Consider the following 16,929-nt stretch of genomic DNA (forward strand, 5'->3'; position numbering starts at 1 on the left):
CATCTCACTTTGTAGGTGATCTGACTGTCCCATAATGCATGACACAGGATGTATTTAAACCTTTATCATTTCTACTTATATATCCCTTTGAAACTATTTCAATGGTTTGTTTTCACTTAAAGTCCAAGATACAACTTGTTTTAACGGGTATCAAAAGTATGTGAAAACCCTATCTGTGTCAACACATAAAACAATATTTCCAAATAACATGCAGGTATTTTTTGTTTCATACCTCCTTGTGAGTGTCTTCTATAATCTTCTTGTCCTGCAAGTAGAACACATTTTTTTGACAGTCAAATGAGGGACATGTGAGAGCTTTTGCACATACAGATGGGCAGAATATATATGTATATAGAGTAAGATTCGTCTTCAAGTTACCTGTGTGAGCTGTTGTCGTAACATGTTGACCTCATCTTGCAGCGCCCTCTGCTCAAGGTGGTAATTCCTGAGACTTTCCTGCAGGGACTCTTTTTGCCTTTCCAGGTCCTGAAATACAATGCCACACAAAATGAAATTGATCTGTCACTAAAGTGTTCAAGAAAAAAAGTGTCCCTCCAGGATTGATTTTTTTTGTTTTGAGGCTAAAAATTCCCGGTTTTGTTTCAACTTTTTGAAAAGGTTGCAATGTTTCATTTATTTTTCTTTTTACATTAGCTTGTGATTTTACAAATGTATTATCAATATTCTAAGTGTTCTTTGTAACACTGTAATGTGTGGTCACATTGAGTAATGTATTTGTATTTAGAATATCTTATTCATTTAACATATACAGTATGTTGGGAGTTGTATCTCCGTTTTACCAGTAAGTCAGTAGGTAAGGCAAGCATTCTGTTAAAGTTAAAGTACTAATGATTGTCACACACACACGAGGTGTGGTGAAATTATTCTCTATATTTGACCAATCACCCTTGATCACCCCATGGGAGGTGAGGGGAGCCGTGAGCAGCAGTGGTTCTCGCCTTCAGTCAGTTTAAAGTGAGAAAAGAAAATGGTAGATGTTGTCCAACTTAGCATTTCAGTGTTATTTTACAGGACGAAACATAATCTTCCATGAACCTTACGTCCGTGGCCTGTTCCATGTTTAATCTAGGGCTGCAGGTATTGATTATTAATCTTTTGATTAATTTGTCAAATAAATCGAGGAATCGAATAAAACACTTTCTAGCCGCAATGTGTGTTTTAAGGAAAATAGTTGAAATAAACAAAGGATAAATGCACAAAACATTGAAATTGAACTTATTTCTACAGGAGCTATACTACTATGAATTACTTCTTTATAAAAAAATATAACTGTATAGCCTAAAACCAGGTAATAGATAATAAAGAACCAGAAAAATCTAAAAGACTCTCCGATTTAGTATAATACATTTGGTGACAATGTATTTAACATTTTAACACATGTTAACATGTTTAAATAAAACATTTGTTACACAAGGTCATACATATAATATGGCTTTAGCTGCCAAAATAGGTGTTTAGCTTGTTTATGCTATTAAATGTGACTGATGCTTTCTGGTAACATGATGCATTATCGACATAGTGCTATTGTAAAAAGCCAGCACCAATTTTTGACAGTGCAAACATTTCAAATGTCTGTCTTTTTCAGTATGAACAATCACAAAACCTCTCCCTCGTCTTCATTGGGCCTTTTGCTCTCTTTCCACCGTGATGCCGAGTCATCTTTCTTGGCATTCTGCTAATCCCACCACACATACACAGGCCACATCACGACCTATATCACTATAGGCGTACTATAATTTGCAATCTATTTGATCAGTCTTGCAGACTTTTTATTAATTAAACTATTAATCAAATTCCATTCATCCATTTTCTACTGCTTGTCCCACTCTGGGTCGCAAGGGGGCTGGAGCCTATCCTAATCAATAGATCTTTGCGGCTCTTTTTCCATCTTCTTGCATTTTAACTCATCTAACAGTGGTGCAACCATGTTATTTTACCGGCGTGCTTTTCTTTTGAAGATCTGACTTTACGGGCTACAGATAGTACTACGCCCATGTTGACCAGTTAAAAAAAGTGCTAATCGGTTGCAAACCTTTGTTCAAATGTTATCACACTGCATGTAATTTACCCCCGCTTTCGTTGAGAATAATGGGAAACTGTTGAACCTGAACTACTGCAATTTTTCGTTGGTTATTGAGAGCACCTAAAGGGCCGCCAAAAATATCTGTTTCTCAACTGTGGTCCGTGTGGGCTGCAATGGTACTCAGTAGTAATATACTTTTACACCACTTGTAGCAGTAATGACAATGACAAAAAATAAGTCTTGAGCTAAAGTCTTTGAAAAGTTTCTTAAGCGCAAAAAATATGTTGTAATTTCATTTGCACTTAATTTTGACAGTTTATGTCAGCAACATATTATTATTAATTTAGTTTTAATGTAATTATTTTATCACTGTAATTGTATGTACATTGACTTTTACTCAGTTGTTATGAATCTCTTCTTTTGCAGTATACTTGGTAAGTAGTTATTTTTGTAATCAACCTAACCTAACCTAAACTCGATAATAATCTTTGGGATTACCACATGCGTTCATATCATACAATAAAATGTATCCTGTTGAACTGTAAGTAGTCTAGATATAATCATTGATAATGATTAAAATAAAGAGTAAGATCACTAACTCAGCCTCAGGCCCTCTGTACTGGAAAAGTGGGGTCCCACGGTCAAAAAGATTAAGAACCCCTGAGTTTGGCAGTACGTCATGGACAAATCCGACAGGCGAAATGAGGAGTGATTGGCCAGAATGTGGGCGAAAGCGTGGACTGGAAATAGCTGCACGGCCACGTAAAATGTGTAGTTAATGGTTAAATTGGCCTAATTGCAACATCACAAAATCCTAGAGGGTCTAAACAAATTTGTGAATGTGCGTCTTGTCAGAAGAGCTAATGCCTACCTTTATCATGTGATCCTTTCTGTTAGACTCCATGGAGTCTGAGCGCTCCACCGACTGCTGAGGACAACACAAACATTCTAAAAATGGGCTAGAGGAAATCAATGGAACTGAAACACTCCTTAGAACATACAAGCAACAATGAACAGTCCATTTTCAAAGACAAGTTAAGAATAACAATGTGCAAAAATCTCTGTAATGTTTAATGTTTTGTCATGAATGTTGCCATTAAATGCCACTATACATCACCATAGTGGCATTTGAGAAAAACATAATGAGGACATAAAAATTGATTTTGTTTTACCAAACTGGTAATACTGTAATAATGCTTCTGAAATATGATGGGAAGTAGAAAAGAAAAATATCGAATTATGCCATACCTGTCGCTTCCACTGTTCTATTTTTGCAGCCTCTTTTTCTGTAAATAGAAACAGAATTTCACAATGACTAATTCTTAAAATGACAAAATAATCAAAGAGTGTTAATGCTACTAAACAAGAACATAATATGAGCACACAATGTTTACAAAACAGGCTCAGTATGATGATGAAATAGGCCCTTTTTTATATGTTAAAGTTGTTAAACTAATGTGTTGCTGCAAATGGAACAGAATTCCACATATTTCACACCCAATTCCTGTATGTAATAGAGATACACATAAATCTTCGGACAAGTCTATCAGGAAGGAGACTTTAAACATATTTGACTTTTCATTTTTATTTGTGTGGGAGTCGTATATTTAGTCTCTGACAAAAATGGCATTCTCACCTCTTGTGGCTTTGTCGAGGCAGACTTTAATCAATGCAACAAGCTCGTGGTTCTTACTGAGGCGAGCATAGTGGAAAGCATCATGGCCCAAGCTGTCCATCTCCTTGACATCGGCTCCATTCTTTAACAACACTTCCACTGCGTCCTTGCAACCATACTCACATCCGAGAATGAGCGCCGTTCTAAGGTTGGGGGAAAAAAAGAGGATGTGTTGCAATAAGATGAAATATAAACATAAACTGTAAAACAAAGAGTCTCAAACTCAAAAGCCTACCACTTTATTTTATATGGCCCGTGAAATCACAAAAATAATGCGCTTCAATAAAGCATTCCTTCTATATTGCTAAGTGTATTGTTCTTTTAATTTTGCCAGAGAAAAATATTTATATGTAATTGCATATCTTCTAAACCTAATTATTATCTGATCATTCAACAAGATATTCCAAGCATTTTTAGTTATTAAAAAAGAAAGTCATACTTTGGGGTGTCCCGATACAACTCTTTCACTTCCAATACGAGAACGATATAAGAATATTGGCTGATAGAGATATTAATCCAATACGGTATCAGCACGAATCATAGTACATACTTTTTATTATGTTGCAGTGTGGAATGTTGAAAAAACTTTGAATTATTGAAATTACTCAGAACAATGTAAGCTTCGATAAACACTAACCTATTTATTATTAACCTTAAGACAGACTTATGCTGTCTTAAAGGGGAACTGCACTTTTTTTTCTTCTTTTTTTTTTGCCTGTTCACAATCATAAGAAACAATCACACAGGTCTTTTTTTATTTTATTTAATTTTATAAATGTTAAATTAACACTTAAAAGATACAGCTAATGGGAGTCACCTTCAAATGAACCTTATATATACACAACTGCAAGTCTACATTTATTTGTCATAACAGACAACATCATAACAATGTGTAATATGTACAATATTTACCGAAGTTTGGTCATTTTATGCACAGCCGGAAAAAATTATTTGCCGCATTTTATTCGTTTCCTTAGCAGTGCACTTCCGACTTCCTGCAACATATTTGTTCCAACCCCCGGAATCAAACGCAAGTGTCATGGCAGACCAGGTAAGAGACAACGAAGACAAATATTTTTGGACAAATGAGGATTCACAACTTTATCTTTTTGAAACTACGTATATGGAGGATGAACTGCTGCTTAAAAAAGCGAGCACAAATAAGAGGCCGAAACGTTGGAGGGCACAAAAGCCGAGAGAGTGCGACATGATCACGCCGCAAATTTGGAACTTCGAGCCAAGCAATGCAGAATTAATGGATCGCTTACCCAAATCAACTGGAAACATCCGCAGCAACTAAGTCACTATACTATTGATCATTATACATGCAGCACATCACCGTACACTACAGTGCATATGCTGTCGAGCGAGCTGTGTAGAAACAAAACATGAAATGAAGGCTACCAAAAAAACATGACGTGTGGGCTACCAAATAAACATGAAATGTGGGCTACACAATTGTTCATGTTTTTCATTCATCCATCTTCTACTGCTTATCCCTTTCGGGGTCGCTGGAGTCTATCTCAGCTACAATCTGGCAACCCTGGACAAGTCGCCACCTCATCACAGGCCTAAAACTGATAGACAGATAACATTCACCCACTAGGGCCAATTTTTTCAGTCAGTACAAATTGGTGTTCTATCGCAGTGTTGTACATTACATACTCAAACGCGTTCCGGTGCAGACGTAGAAGCTAGCTTATCTCTTTCCGTACTTAACTTTTACGGCTAATACCGTAGCGTGCCTATGTGTTAGTAAAATAGAAAATAAGTGTGCTCTTACAATAACAATGTCGCTACTGCTTGGTTATTAAACAGGTTACGGAACATAAATTAAGTATTTTTGACGGTTTTTGAATGCATTTTAAACTGATTTAGAGGTAGATTGGATTGCTCCCATTAGCTGCATTGCGAGCCACCAAGAACGAGACAATTTCTATATGTTAGGATGCAAAAGAATAAAACAAATAAAAAATGTTCTCGTCTTTCATAAGGGTTGTGAACGATAGGCAAAATTCCAAAAAAAGTGCAGTTTCCCTTTAAATAGAAGTAAACTGGTAATTACTTTTTTGGTGAAGTGAAGTGAAGTGAATTATATTCAAAAAGCGCTTTTTTCTAGTGACTCAAAGCGCTTTACATAGTGAAACCTAAAATCTAAGTTAGATTTTTTTTATTTATTTATTTTTAAACCAGTGTGGGTGGCACTGGGAGCAGGTGGGTAAAGTGTTTCGCCCAAGGAAACAACGGCAGTGACTAGGATGGCAGAAGCGGGGATTGAACCTGCAACCCTCAAGTTGCAGGCACGGCTGCTCTACCAGCCGAGTTATACGGCCCTTACTTTTTTGGTGCTACTTAGTAGCCAATATAATCCATGAGGCAGTAAGTTGCTTGATGCGGACACGTTTGCTACTGAATACTTTCTAATATGTTTCTGCCTTGGAGACTTTGTATTTGTAAGTAATATGCAACTATAATCATTTGACAAATGTGCTGTTTTAGACTGCAATATTGCTCAATTAAGTCCACCTATTGTGTTTGCTTTGTGTGCTAAGCTGCTGTGAAGTTGCTAGCTCCTAGTAGCCTATAGCTGATGACTTCACTAAAATACAAGTGTGTTTATTGGAGGACATTTAGATGTTAACTGCCCATCGAGCTTTGCGCAAGTAAACACATTGCAGGACTGCTTGTATCAGAGCTTATTTGTGGTATTTTACATGCAAGCCCATATAATTTGATTTTTTTAATTGTTTTTTTTCAGATATCACAAATATCTAAGATCAATATCGGATTGGGTTAACCCTAATTTAAGTATCTGCACTGACTTATGATTTCAAAGCAAATTATTCATCAATAAAAAATATAATAAAAATACATTTACGTATACAGTATATCTGTTACATGCGGCCCTCAGAGGAAGTCATAACTGTGATGTGGCCCTCATTAAACAGAAGTTTGACAACACTGATGTAGCAAAAACATAGCACATAGAAAAATGAGGTCCTTGTTGCACTCAATACTATTTGCACAAACAACAACTTCCACTTAAAACTGCTGTATGTCACGGTTAGGCAAATGCTAAGAGGGCGCGCGCGCTCGATCATTGTGACCTACCCAGTTTCTCGTCTAAACCTTCGGGTAACGAACAAGCACAAAGAAAAAGAACAAAACCACAGCGCAAGGACAGTGTTTTATGGTCTCGCTCACCTGTTTAAAATAAATTTAAAGCCCTTGGCCGTTCAACATGTAATATTATTTTCTGGCAAATTAATGGAGAACATGAACTACATTAACAGGATTATGATACCAGCTCAGTCTTTCCATAATGGGTTAATCCATGCGGGCAACTCCTACTTTTTTTGCTTGTCCCGGACAGAGATATTGGCCCCTCGCTCTAAAAGAAGCTGACAGATGCGTGGATGACACATTTGGGTTGCCAGCACCAGAGGAGTCCTGCCATCCTAAAGAACAAAGACACAACACACAAAGACATATTTTTACCAAAATGTTATATACTGTACGTCACTGTGTGCCTGACAATACTTTCTATTCTTTTGTGAATCCTATCATTAAGTGTAAATTTTAGCAAATCGTTGTGCTCGTCAGTCCTCGTTGCCACTGACAGCATTTGAACTGCTTTTGAAAGGTACACAACACAACTTGCTTTGCAAAATCAATAACTTTACAGGTGGCAAACAAGACAATGTCTTTGAAGAATGCATGAAAACACAGTGCCAAATGAAGTGTAAGGTCTTACAAAATCACTGGTATTGACTGAAGCACCGCTGTCACAGAGTAGTTTCACGCTGGATGAGCAGCCTGCCATAACTGTTGAGAAAATAAATGGTAAATGGGTTGTACTTGTATAGCGCTTTTCTACCCCTTTTTAAAGGAGCCCAAAGCGCTTTGACAGTATTCCACATTCGCCCATTCACACACATTCATACACTGATGGTGGGAGCTGCCATGCAAGGCGCTCACCAGGACCCATCAGGAGCAAGGATGAAGTGTCTTGCATAAGGACACAACGGACGTGACTAGGATGGTAGAAGGTGGGGATTGAACCAGTAACCCTCAGATTGCTGGCACAGCCACTCTACCAACTTCGCCACGCCGTACCAAATAGTCCAATTCACCTTATAAATAAAAGCCAAAACATCCATCCCATCCATCCATTTTCTGCCGCTTATTCCCGTTCGGGGTCGCGGGGGGCGCTGGCGCCTATCTCAGCTACAATCGGGCGGAAGGCGGGGTACACCCTGGACAAGTCGCCACCTCATCGCAGGGCCAACACAGATAGACAGACAACATTCACACTCACATTCACACACTAGGGCCAATTTTAGTGTTGCCAATCAACCTATCCCCAGGTGCATGTCTTTGGAAGTGGGAGGAAGCCGGAGTACCCGGAGGGAACCCACGCATTCACGGGGAGAACATGCAAACTCCACACAGAAAGATCCCGAGCCTGGATTTGAACCCAGGACTGCAGGACCTTCGTATTGTGAGGCAGACGCACTAACCCCTCTGCCACCGTGAAGCCCATGGAAAGCCAAAACATGACATTCTGTTTAAAAGCTTAACATGAGGGCTATTCCTACCACAGTGATGCCTTTTAAAATCTCATCACTGTCCTCTTACCAAATTGTATTTATATAAATTGTCTTTATCTAAATAATGCAATGGTATATTTTTTTGTTGCATCACTAAATGTACTTAATGTTAACATGCTATTAGCATACATGCAATCTGGCAATATTTGATGTATATGCTAATTATCTTATAAAAACTCACTGCTTCATTCAGTCCTGTTACTAAAATTATTAAAAACCATGTAAAGAAAAAAAATCAGGGATGAGCGATACGGGCTAAAATCTAGATTGCGATATAGATTACAACCTCCTTCAAAAGCAAGACGAATCACAATATATTATTTGTAATGTAAAATATAATAAAACCATTTCCAAACGAGTTACAAAAGCTCCTTATTTGTTAAAACTGTTATTTTGTTAACACTTTTATTAATCAATTTGCTAATCCACTGCTAATATCTGGTTACTTTATGTTGTAACATGGGTCCATCTACAATTTTGTTAAAATGTTATAAACTATCTTCTGTTGTTTGCTACTTTACATTAGTTGTGGGCGATACTACAAATTTGGGTATCAATCAAATACAAAGTCGTTAGAGAGGCAGTATTGGTTGTACAAATGCTGATGATGATGCAAGATCAGTAAATGACTCAATTTTTGATCACATTAATAATCAGACAAAAACACAGGATGGCGGAGAATCAATATAAAAGAGATACTTTAATTACTTCCTTATTCCCTTTGAATAAATTCAATATTTTAGCAAAATAAAAGTGCTGAATTATTAAAAAAAAAAAAATTATCATTGGCTCCGATTTAAATCCTTAGATTTTTACCTTTTAAGTCCTGCTGTGTACAGGGACTTATTTAACTGAATTTGTTAACAATAACAAAACTGACAAAAACTATTTCTGATTATAAAGACTATCGATCTAATCATGTAGTATCGACCATATACTAATACTACAGTCGATATCGTTACTGTTTATATTTTTATCGATCTGCCCACCGCTGTTTACGTTCAAGAGCTCTAGCTTAGCGGATAGCATGGCTTATTATATCCTCCTAGAGTGTGGAGTGTAGCATGTTTAGATATTCATCAGCCTCCAGTGATAATATTATTGGAAAACAAACTCTTTTTGCCGCCATGGTGTTGGGAATTAGTTAGTTCACTTGCAAGGATGCTACATTGCTTTTTGGACTTGGTTGTTTGCTCCCCGGATTGTAAATAACGTAATGTAAATAATCAAATGTATTTCTAATGTATATACTTATTCTTATGCTAGCTGAACTCACTATGTTCTCTGCTCACTGTACATATCCAACTAAGTAAGACCTACACTGTTTCAATGTCCATTTCTCTGTTGATGCAATTGTTGATTACTGAAGTACTGATATCAACCAAAGCTCCTCATCCCACCTCCCGGATTGTAAATAATGTAAATAATTCAATGTATATGCTATGATGATTAACTTGTGTGATGACTGTATTATGCTAAGAGTATATATTTGTACCATGAATTGATTAATGTGGACCCTGACTGAAACAAGTTGAAAAACTTATTCGGGTGTTACCATTTAGTGGTCAATTGTACGGAATATGTACTGAACTGTGCAATCTACTAATAAAATACTTTTTTTCAGTTTCAATCAATCAATCGTCGCTGTCGGGACACAGCAAGAATGTGTCAGGCAAATTTAAGTCATTTACATTGTATATCGTCTATATTCCGCAACACTAACAACAATTAGTTAAAATTGCCTGATATACATATTCTGATAAGTTTAATATACGTATTATAAAACTTTGAGTTGAAAAAAAAGATATAAACTAAAGTTCACATTGAGAACCAATGGCGCAAATTCGGTGGAATGCCCTATACATACTGTATATACAATCTTTAAGATCACCGTTACAAAGTTTAATACAATTTGTACTGTACTGTAGTTGTATCGTTAGCACTTATGACTTTCTAAGAAAATAGTGGTCAACTCCAGTAAAGAATGCAGATTGAAGTATAGAGTATGGAGACCTGATCCCATCAGAAGGTACCTGCATCATGAAGAGCTGTTCTTCCTTGTAGGTCCACATTTCCAACTGGACAGTTATGCTATTGAAAGTAAAAAGAAACAAGCTTACTAATGCTGATAACCCACAAAACTACAACAATGCACATTCTTCTACAGCTTTCTAAAAAGCAGAAAACTGTTGATTTCTATTCAGAATGTTGCTGGACTGGAACTTGTTTGGAATTTAAATTGTATGAAAAAGTATTATTTTTGTAATATTATGTGCTATTTTGTTAGACTTATTATAATAAAAAAAAAAAATCAATTAAAAAAAAAAAAAGCAGAGAACGTGTGTGGCAACTGTTGATTGATTCTATTTTTATTTGAACGTGTGTATTGTGATGCATGTGGCAGCAGCATCTGCAATTGGCAGTGATAAAAATGAAACGCAAACACAGCATAATTTAGGAATAAATAAGAAATATTTGCAAACAACAGCTCCTAATTAAGGAGGCAACAATACTGTATTTTTTTTAACAGCCATCTTTTCCCAAAACTTCATCCACCAAAACAAGGCATAGGCGGAAGGATAGGTGCCAAATTTGGTACTTTCATAGGCACCGACCAAGTCCCGCCGGTATTACTGGGTATCATTTCACGTGAAATAAAATGGTGCCATATTTTGATACCTTTGAAGCACATGACGTCACATCGCCAAACACTTGGCGGGCAACCAAGCCGTCAAACAACACTTGGAGCGGACTCAGTTAGACTGCCTTGAGAAAATGTTGCATTTTCAATGCCAAAATTGCAAGTATGCCTGATGGAAAACACTGAAAGTACAGTCAGGCTCCACTTTTCAAAATGTGTTAGCTCAATGCTAATTCACATTGGATTTGCCATAGACATGCTCCTGATTAGCATTAATTATTTTATGTGGCGATTTCAACACCTCCAAATTTATGGTTTATGGTTCAGGTTTATTTCAAACATACATACTGTTACAACATGATGACATCACCATTTCCAGTTTCTCTTTTCAACATATTCGAAAAGGAGAAAGAAGAAGCTGAGTTTAATTAACCCTAACCCTTTTCCATTTAATAGCAAGTACTGACACATTTGATTAATTTTGCTGTTTTTAATTCATAAATAATTTACACCATAAATAATAATTTTCAAATAAATAAATACATAGTAAAATATACTGTAATTCAAAAAGTTAGATGAACAAGATTATCACATGTTCAATAAGGTTAAATTTTTTTATTAGAGTATTATTTGTATTTTGTAAACATTGAGTTTAAACGGTTTCTTAAATTGTATAGTATCAGTACACCGTTGGATTTCTTTGCTTAATGTATTCCATAATTTAATTCCACGTATAATATAAAGGTTTTAAGTGTGAATTCAAATGTTTTAAATTAATTTTTGTCTGAAATTATATTTCTCCTCTTTTGTTGAGAAGAATTGTTGAACATTCTTGGGAAGCAAGTTATAGTTTGCTTTATGCATAAATTTAGCTGTTTGCTAATTCACTTAATTGCTGAATTTCATAATTTTTGATTCAATAAATAAAATATTTCAAAGTTCTTTAATATCAAATATTATGTGCTATTGGAACTGACCTTTTTTGTAACATGGTTTGTAGTTTTCCAATATTCCCACACAATAACTCAGATATTCAGATACACCGCAGAGGCCACCACAGTGTATATGTTTCTTTTACTTTTTATTCGTAGCTGTATGTAGAAATGGCTGGTTGTATCAGCTCTGCTGCTTTAATGTCTTTCATGTCCTTTGTTTTCTTTGATGTTTGATGTTTCCCTCTTATACACATGTAAGAGGGATGTGTACTATGGCTATGAGTTGTTTTTTTCCCCTTGTCTCAGTCTGGACCCCCTCTCCAGAGGCCCAGGCTTAGACCGATTTTTTTTATTTTATTTTAATCTTTTATTTTTTTCTCTCATCCCCCCCTTCCCCGTTTACCTGTATCTCACCTTTTTTGTATGGGGCGCCGGAAGTCGGCAGACCCGTCAGCGGTACTGTTCTGTCTCCCTGTAATGTTTGTCTGATCTTGAATGGGATTGTGCTGAAAATATAAATTTTCCTGAAGGAACTCTCCTTGAGGAATAAATAAAGTACTATCCATCTATTTATCTATCTATCTATCTATCTAGTTATATAACACAAGCAAACAGTGGAGAATATGGAGTATTTTTTTTGTCTAGCACATATTTTGCTCTATTAATTATTGATGTATTTCTTGCCACCTTGTGTTGTTTTATTTGGTAAAGAAATCTACATCAAATATGCACGTTATAATCAAAGAACTACTGTATAATAATTAGGGGTGTATTTTTTTTATTATACAAAATATAAATATATTTACATTACTCTTTTAATCTGTCATGTCCAGTCAATGAGACGGATCATATTGTGTTGAATACTTCTCTGGTTGCCATAATTGTATTTGACTTGATTGGATGTTTGGGAAGCATTTTATTAAACAAAAAATTGTTTTCTTTTAAAATGTTTTTAAGTAATATCGCAATTGATCAGAGTTGTTTATTTTTTTATGGAAGAATGTAGTTAATCATAGATCTGGCATCCAATGTTATTAAAATAAGTATAGATTTTGAATGGAGAATTGTTTTGAATCGAGAATTGATTCTGCATGGAATAGTTACCCCCAAGAATCGCGTCGAATCGTGTGGTGCCTAAAGATTCACAGAACTAATTTATAAGTACAATACTTACGCCATGAACACTTTTTAGGGTGCAGTAAAAGACTAGATTTAGCTAAATGACAAAGACTAATTCGCGAATAGGCCACACACCGTAGTCTATACACTACTGTAATCTAACATTTTAGAATTGCAGCTGCAGGCAAATCTACTATATTCTACTTACAAATTAGACTCAGAAGTGTAAAAAATCAATATATAACAACTGGACAGCAAAGTTATCATTATCAACTCACTGTTCAAAGTGAACAGAAAATGTTGATGTTAATTTGAAAAAAAATTAACATTAAGTAACATATGAAGTAGTAAAAATAGGTACTGTTGACTACTTGTATCGATTCCCAGGTACAGGGAATTGATATTCAAATGTGAAAAGGTACCCATTCCTACTAAATATTTTATTAGAAGTCACTAGTCACGGACTTTATTTTTCCTAGCATATGTGTAACAACCCAAATGGTCATTTACAGTGCATTCAAATTTCTAAATAAAGTTTGAATGGACAAGATACAGTATGACGTACTTCAAATATTAAGTGTGTTCCTATTTTGAAGTTGCAGCATAAAATGTGCCAAAATAATCTATTTTTGGAGGGTGGCGATAAAAATAAGGAAGCAAGCATGTCAAATTAGGCCAAGTGTGGTTATTGATACCTTGCCTGGTGCATCTCAGCACATTCAATGGTCACTGGACATACTGTTCCAATGTGGTGATGAGGGCATGCTATGACGGACACCAGGTTTGTAGATCTAATGTTGCGGGTTAGGTATGACACAAACTATAAAAACCTACTTCTCTGTAGCAACAAGAGCCAAAAATTAGCATCATGCTCAAATGACCGTGCGAGACGGAGGGATTAGCAGGGGGAGCTGACGTTAGAGCATCTAGGGGTGATATACTACACAACTAAAGTTTGTGCGGATGAAGTTGTGGCTACATCAGATCATTGGCATCAGGCTGCTACAATATGTTGAGAGCGATGACCGCACCCAGAATCGAGGAAAAAGTTTGCAAGGGTGTAAGACTTGTCAACACTGTTGAAAATCCACCGCCACACAAATGACCTCTGTTAGATCATTGCCACATTAGAAAACGGGGTTTAGCGGGCACAGGGCCATAGTTGTACAAAGGGACAATACTGCTGCCTCATAGTACACACACAAATGTTTCATTGCAGCATGCCAACAGGAAGCACTGGGCCCAGCTGCCACGGCTGTGTTGCAAGGAATATTTTAAGGAGGTGAAAAGAAAACTGCGGGGATGCGTCACTGTCAGTCACACATATATTATGCAAATTTAACACCTGCATAGTCTAACTGAATAGAACAAACAAGCTCCTGAAAAAAAAAAACAGCACTATACTGGGAGGTTATTGTTACCTCTATGACCAAGTCAATTACGATCATTACATATCTAAAGAAAGCTTTTTTTTATATATTTATATTATTTTTGCATTTCTCCCTTTTAGGCCATGTCCACAAGAACACGGATAATTTCTAAACGCATATCTGGGGTTAACATGATCTCTGTCCACACAAGTGTAGTTTCAAAATTGTCTCTGTCTACACACATACGTATACACGCGCTGTCATGCACATTTTGTCCAATTAGAAACCTGGAAAAGCAACCGCCGCTGACTTAGTGGCATTACACTTATGTTATTATTATGTTTATTTTGATATACTTGCTAACAATGCCACATAAATTATCTTTACTGCACTTGCACAGAGCCCTGAACACTTGTGGAATTATAACACATTTAATCAGCAACATGGTGATATATTACATGTGTAGTCAAGTGCCCACTAGTTCTAAAATCAGCAAACACTAACAGAGGAAAAAAAGGAAACCTCTCAACATGTTAAGTGCTTAAAGCGTTTGGACATGTGTGTCCAGCTGCAAAACTTGTGGAATTCTAACGCATTTAATTAAGCAACTTTGTGACATATTACACATGCACTGAAGTGCCCATTAGTTCTAAAATCAGCACACACTAACAAAGAAAAAATGAAGCCTTTTGACAAGTTAAGTGCCTAAAGCGCACGGACATGCGTGTGCCGCTGCAAAACTATGGGGGAATTATAATGCATTTAATCATCATTAAAAAAAGATTGAATACGTGCAATGATATCTACATTGTTTTTAGCACCAGTACACACTAACAAGGAGAAAGATACATTACGTTGTTTTTTTTGTCACTCAGGCGCATTATATGCACGTGCATCGACACAAATGGAAGCAACACACCTTAAGTTAACTTCATAATTTGTTGTTAATATAATCTTGCTGACCAAAGTTGTTACATCAGCTGGAGGTTCGACAGCAATTGTATCCAAAACAGCTAACTGTCATTGACACCGGCAGGAGTGTCGCAAGCTCATTTTGATGTGTCTTTTTTTTTATCAATGTTGTCTCAAAATAGCAGCATGTTTACGTTCAGACATACAGTAACTCTGTGTGTTTAAAGACAGCGAGGCAGTATTGTTGGGCTTTGGAAATTACAACGCACAGGCGTGACATCATCAGAGGAGTACATGTCTCCGTTTGAGCAGAGTACATGCATACGGTGATTAGATAGAGAGTTTTGGAACTCTATACTTTGGCAAGTGTTGGAAAAAATCTGCATTTTTAAGGATAAAAGTATGCGTTTGCATGAAGACAAGAGGCCTAAACGCAGAGATAAGTATGCATTTATCAAGATTCGTGTTCATGTGGACATGGCCTTAGACTGTTTTTGTGTCATACGGTTAAGCGTTTTATGTCAGTAAGGGTAAAAAATAAAAATAAAAACTAAGAAAAGTGCTTAATGTCAACAAAAAAGTTTGTCGCACAGTATAAGACATTCTACTAAATTAGGACTGGAGGTTGAAAGACAAAAACACTTTACCTGAAGAAGTTTTTGCACACACAGCGAGTGTCCATTTCTTGAAGCCAGATGAAGAGCATTTTTACCTATCAGTATTACATCAGAAAGAGAAAATTAGATAACGGTAAGAAGTGTTAGTATATAGAAATGGTATAAATATGAGTGCAAGTTTTACCACGAATAATTCAAGCAATTGCAAAGAATATGTTATATCAAATCAAATGTTGTCGCAATGGTATATTTTGCTTTAACAACAGACAATAAAAATATGTTTTCTAAAAAGCACACATTTTCTATAGGGGTATATAGTGGGACACCAATCCATTTACACCCTAGACTGGTCGCAAGCTAATCGCAGGGCACATATAGACAATCATTCGCACGCACGCACGCACGCACGCACGCACGCACGCACACACACAGTCATACCTATGGACAATTTAGAATCTCCAATTAATCTTTAACTTCAATTTTTTTTTTTTTAAGATACGTGTACAGATTGTTTTGTGTGGAACATTTGGTGTACAGATGTGTACATCACAGGGTACACATTTAGTGGGGGACAGAAAGTATAACTACCCAGAGTAATGCATCCAAATATTCAATAAAAAAAATACCAACTCTTTACAAATGTACAATAATAATTCAGCCCTTTTAAACTGTTATTGTTTCATTTGAAAATACATGTTAACTATTATATATTTTATGTTATGTTTATTGTTTCTTATCATTTTGCTGAGGACATCGATCGTACCTGGACTATGAAGGTTGTCATAGAAGATGTTTCGCCTTTTTATAGGAGCAGGATTTATCCTTTAAGATAGTGTGGGGTTCCACAAGGATCAATTTTATGCCCCATTCTTTTTAATATTTACATGCTGCCTTCTGGGGATGTCATTGGAAGACATTGACGATACCCAGGTGTAGATTGCTGTGTCTCTTAATGACATCAATATACCATTAGATACCCTTTTTTAACTGCATTTTAGATATCAAG

General features: G+C 36.2%; 1 protein-coding gene across 5 annotated transcripts in view; it reads right to left on the minus strand.

Annotated features, from left to right (window-relative positions):
* Positions 1 to 16,929, minus strand: part of uacab (uveal autoantigen with coiled-coil domains and ankyrin repeats b) — a 91,401-nt gene that overhangs the window by 12,911 nt on the left and 61,561 nt on the right. For 4 of the 5 annotated variants that reach the window (XM_061887053.1, XM_061887049.1, XM_061887052.1 and 1 more), the window contains exons 4-12: positions 15,954 to 16,018; positions 10,363 to 10,420; positions 7,474 to 7,544; positions 7,071 to 7,177; positions 3,681 to 3,862; positions 3,293 to 3,330; positions 2,916 to 2,972; positions 379 to 486; positions 233 to 265 (exon numbers count right to left, since the gene is read on the minus strand). In XM_061887053.1, coding sequence (XP_061743037.1) covers positions 233 to 265; positions 379 to 486; positions 2,916 to 2,972; positions 3,293 to 3,330; positions 3,681 to 3,862; positions 7,071 to 7,177; positions 7,474 to 7,544; positions 10,363 to 10,420; positions 15,954 to 16,018 — 719 coding nt within the window. The remainder of the gene's footprint in view (positions 1 to 232; positions 266 to 378; positions 487 to 2,915; positions 2,973 to 3,292; positions 3,331 to 3,680; positions 3,863 to 7,070; positions 7,178 to 7,473; positions 7,545 to 10,362; positions 10,421 to 15,953; positions 16,019 to 16,929) is intronic. The other variant, XM_061887050.1, reaches the window with a different exon arrangement.

The sequence above is a fragment of the Nerophis ophidion genome, linkage group LG25 (genome assembly GCF_033978795.1).
Source record: "Nerophis ophidion isolate RoL-2023_Sa linkage group LG25, RoL_Noph_v1.0, whole genome shotgun sequence".
NCBI lineage: Eukaryota > Metazoa > Chordata > Actinopteri > Syngnathiformes > Syngnathidae > Nerophis > Nerophis ophidion.